The sequence below is a fragment of the Octopus bimaculoides genome, chromosome 13, assembly GCF_001194135.2.
Source record: "Octopus bimaculoides isolate UCB-OBI-ISO-001 chromosome 13, ASM119413v2, whole genome shotgun sequence".
NCBI lineage: Eukaryota > Metazoa > Mollusca > Cephalopoda > Octopoda > Octopodidae > Octopus > Octopus bimaculoides.
Genome location: NC_068993.1, coordinates 30,687,263 through 30,691,725, shown reverse-complemented (window position 1 = coordinate 30,691,725; position 4,463 = coordinate 30,687,263). Strand labels below are relative to the sequence as shown.

Below are 4,463 nucleotides of genomic sequence, written 5' to 3'. Positions count from 1 at the left end.
CCGCTATGTTGTCCGCATTTCTCAGAAGGACAGCGGCTGCTATTCAGGCCACATCTATCTCTTGCGGAATTCCCTCCACCCTCCGGTCACACGTTGTCCACGGTAAGTGGCCGAAAGCACCACTTCCTGACTCATAATGGTAGTCGCTGCGTGCTTTTTTGCTGTTGCCGCGTCCTCTGAATCTCACCTCCACTACTCCGAACTTAGTACCTCTCACAAGGCACACAATTTCATGCCATATTGGTCTTAACGCTTTTTCTATTTGACCCGTTGTCATGACGTCAATTTTTCCTTCAATTATTGAAAATGTTTTGTACAAAATTGTTCTTTCTTTAATATCATTAAGCGTCTCTTGCGCGGGGTGGGGGGCAATTTCACGTCAAATCCATCCGACCTAAAAAAAGTTTGTAATTTTAAAATTCACCAATATTAATATCATTTTCCTGGCGCTTTGCCACGTCCGCAAAGTTTCTCTTTTCTTCATTTAATTTTTCGTCCATTCTCTTGACAGTTTTCAAAACTTATTCCTCTGAAGACGACATATCTGAAAAGCGGAAGTCTTCTTCAGACATCTTTTTCACTAAGCCAACCCTCCACTATGAGGAGGGGAAGCACAAACGAATTGCTGCAAAGCAGCACAAAAACTATTAATCGAAGTGTTTAAAACACTGAAACAAAATAAACGATGTTAACACTGTGAAAATACCGTCAAAAATGACTCACGTACACCTTGAATAACACAGGAAGCGTGCGATGATTCTGTCAGCTCGCGGCCTTAAAGTTGCATTTGATTCACTTAAGTTATTATTCTGTGTTCAGTTTCTAAATTGAATATTCTTTTATTAATTTCAAGAGATCTTCTTCATATAGTTGGAAACTATGATATGCGGGTATGTAATTTTAGGTTAAAAGCATTATTAACAGCTGATGCTCGAGTTGTCTTCTTTCAATCATTTTAAACCTCAACGAAGAGATTTAGAAAGCCTTAATTCTCGAAGTAGCTACAGGTTGCTGTTGAACTGTATTTTGGGGAAACAAAATTTAAAAGGTGGCAGCTGTTGAAACTAGTCGATCGTTAGCAAGCCGGTCAAAATGCTTGGTGACATTTAGTACGTCTTTACGTTTTGAGTTCAAATTCGCCAAGGTTGACTTTGACTTTCATCCTTTCGAGGTCGATAAATTAAGTACTAGATAAGCACTGCAGTCGATAAAATCAACTTACCCCTTCCCCTGAAATTGCTGTCCTTGTGCCAAAATTTGAAAGCATTGTGTAGCTATCACTAGGGAGTCGATCAGCAGTATTAGAAATTTGAAATTGAGAAATTATATGGAGAACATGCAACGTATTCTCATATATATCTTATTAAATTAATACTAGTTTTTTTTTAAATTCTAGTGTTTCGTAACCAAGTATAGCATTATTTCTTTAACTTTGTGTAAACTGTGATTCTCAAAGATAGTATAGCTGAAAGATTGTAACGTTAAGTGTTGGGAGGGGTGCTCCTGTGCGTATGCATATATGTTCATTCACACACACACACACATAAACGCAAACCTATTAATATGTGGAACAGAAGCTAATGGAGCGACAAACAGAAATATATATGTATATGATTTCTATGTATCTTTCAATTAACCTGTCTTCCATATTTCCATAAGTTTTCGTTTGTGTGTGCATAAATAATCAAAAGTGTGTGTGTGTGTGTGTGTGTGTGTGTGTGTGTGTGTGTGTGTGTGTGTGTGTGTGTGTGTTTATATATATATATATATATATATATATATATACATGTATATTTCTTTTTTCAGCGCAACGACATAATCAAGAGAACCCAAAATGCACGATCACTACTCTACACCAAAGGATTCCGAAAAGCTCGACGTATAGATATCATCTCCAGATTCCTCTTCCCATGTGCCTTTGCAGGATTTTGTGTATGCTACTGGCTCATTTATAACATCAACAGCGGAACAGTTGGGTAGCAAACCTGATCGACCGAAATTTTTCGAAAGTCACACATTACATGCATACATATATATATGTGTATGAATGTATACTTATATACCTATATATAAATACACATTCATCTACACACATGCATACATTATATTTTTATGATCCTATATATATGTAATATAGGTATATAAAAATATTTATTCATATATACTCATTTACATATATATATATACATATATATTACATGTGTGTGTGTGTGTGTGTATGTGTGTGTGTGTGTGTGTGTGTGTGTGTAACCCATAGTATTTCTTTTTAAGTAGCTTTCAGCTGCTTGCCCTGTTTAAAAGACGAAAACAGAAATTGTAGGTAAAGTAATATGATCATTCGAAACTAGTCAAAATGCTATGGGTTTTTCTTTGCGAAGCAAGCCTTGTGGTTTAACAACAGTGTATATTTATACAACAGAAAGTTGAATGCATTTTTTTCATATGTGTATTTAAACCTTTTCAAAAATGTGTCTACACGCTGACTATAAATGCTTTGACATGCAAAAATTATAGATATTCTTGTAAATATCTATAATCTGTTTCCACACTGTAAAAGCTATTGAAAAGACAATACCTAACTGAAGTTTGTCGAGCTTCTCCCCACTCACTCAACTATAGAGTGTTTACACAGCCAGACTGAATGTATGTTTATAAACCTTGTGTATGAGTACGCAAAATTTACCCATAAACACACTCTTGAAATATTAATATGCATGTATTTACGTACATACATCAACACAAACACACAGATACACACAGACAAATGCATTACGACAATATGTCAAATTTATGCTTATGCCAATTTTTTTATTTCTGTATAATATCGACAACGCTCGGAGAGGAACAACATATTGATACTGGTCCAATGAAATAAAGTTTGTTGTAAGTAGTTTTTATATTCAACTTAGATTTATCAAATAAAAATTTTAAGAAATATATTTATTACTTAATTCAATTTTTTCTCTTTGTCTTTGACATAACTTAAAATAATAAATAAATTTAGCTTAACGTTTAAAAAAATTAAAAGCAAACTATGTAACACGTGAAAAAGAATGAATATTGGTACCGATTTAATGATTATACATTTCATGGCCCAAACTCTGGCTTACATTGTAATGTTTAAATACATTTATAATTGTATTCATATATATACATATATATATATATATTTATGCTGCGCATTTTCTGAGCGAGCTATCTTCTACAAACGTGGTCAACCTCCTGCTGACGATGCGTCGTATAATTTTGCCAATATATGATGTCAAGGAGATGGACCTGAAAATCACACTCCTTTTTAACGTTTTGGGAAGTTTGCTTCAAGCAAGGAAACTCTGAAAGGATATTTGCTGTGATTTTGTGAGAGCTTTCTTTCATGTCTTTAAAAGAAATAGCGGAAAATCCATCTGAGCCGTTGTTGAGTTCGAGTTCATCTCATCAATTGCTGATATTACATATTCTCCATTTATGTGTTTCTCATATAGATCTACGGTATGGGATTCATCAGACTTGCTTATTTGCATATCTCTCGGTGGTGAAGTGAAAACACTCTGGAATTGTTTACTTAAATTTCATTTGTTCTTCTGGGATCTGCAGTCAGTGAGCCGTTTTCTTCAAACAGTGGTCCTGTATTGCAACGCCCATAGGTAGGTTCATTTGCAAATTTATAGAAGGCTTTAGGATTCATTTTTATATTTTCAATCACCCTGGTTTTTCTTCCTTTGATCTCTAAAAAGCCTCTTTAGGGACGGACTTGTCACTGTTATTAAGTTGTTTATTAAAGCTATTTGAGATCATAATTCTCCGTCTCATAAGAACTTTTTCTATCTCTGGATATAGTGTCTATGCGTGTGTTGGCTCCTCCTTCTTGAACAAATTTGATGTATATGGGTTGTACTCTTGGCACAAAAGTTTGAGTTTGATAACAATGTCTTGAATTGGGAGAGTTTTGGGCCAATTTTGCTGGAGGATCTGTTTTTTAATTGACTTCTAGTCAGCCTTATACAGGTTCAGAATGAATAGGGTATTGGTGCTATCTGTGTGGAATAAATCTTTAATTTCTGATCATGCATTGTGAGTTTAATTATGCTATGGTCTGAGAAAATTGTCGGTGATATCTTCACATTATGAATACGTTCCAGGAACCAGAGTCCTAAGATATTATCATTTCTGGTTATAAAAACGTATCGTTTACGTAAGATCAAGATTCTGCTTATTTCGCTATTTGCGTGTCGTTTCTGAGAATATGTCACCTTCGGGCCATCTGATGTTGAATGATGCATTGATTTAGTCTTGTTAGGAACAGTTTTGTGATTTTAAGGGTCTCCTCAAGTTTACCATACAGATATATACACACCAGCATACATATATACATGCATATATCTGAATGTCTACATACATACATACATACATACATGCATACATATTTCCACACATACATGCCTGCATATATATATATATATATA

General features: G+C 34.6%; 1 protein-coding gene across 1 annotated transcript in view; it reads left to right on the top strand.

Annotated features, from left to right (window-relative positions):
- The window catches only part of LOC106872092 (glycine receptor subunit alpha-2), an 807,169-nt gene extending 805,053 nt beyond the window's left edge, over positions 1 to 2,116 (top strand). The window contains exon 11 of the mRNA XM_052972407.1: positions 1,807 to 2,116. Within this exon, the coding sequence (XP_052828367.1) occupies positions 1,807 to 1,980 (174 nt within the window). The 3' untranslated portion in view covers positions 1,981 to 2,116. The remainder of the gene's footprint in view (positions 1 to 1,806) is intronic.
- The last annotated feature ends 2,347 nt before the right edge of the window (positions 2,117 to 4,463 follow it).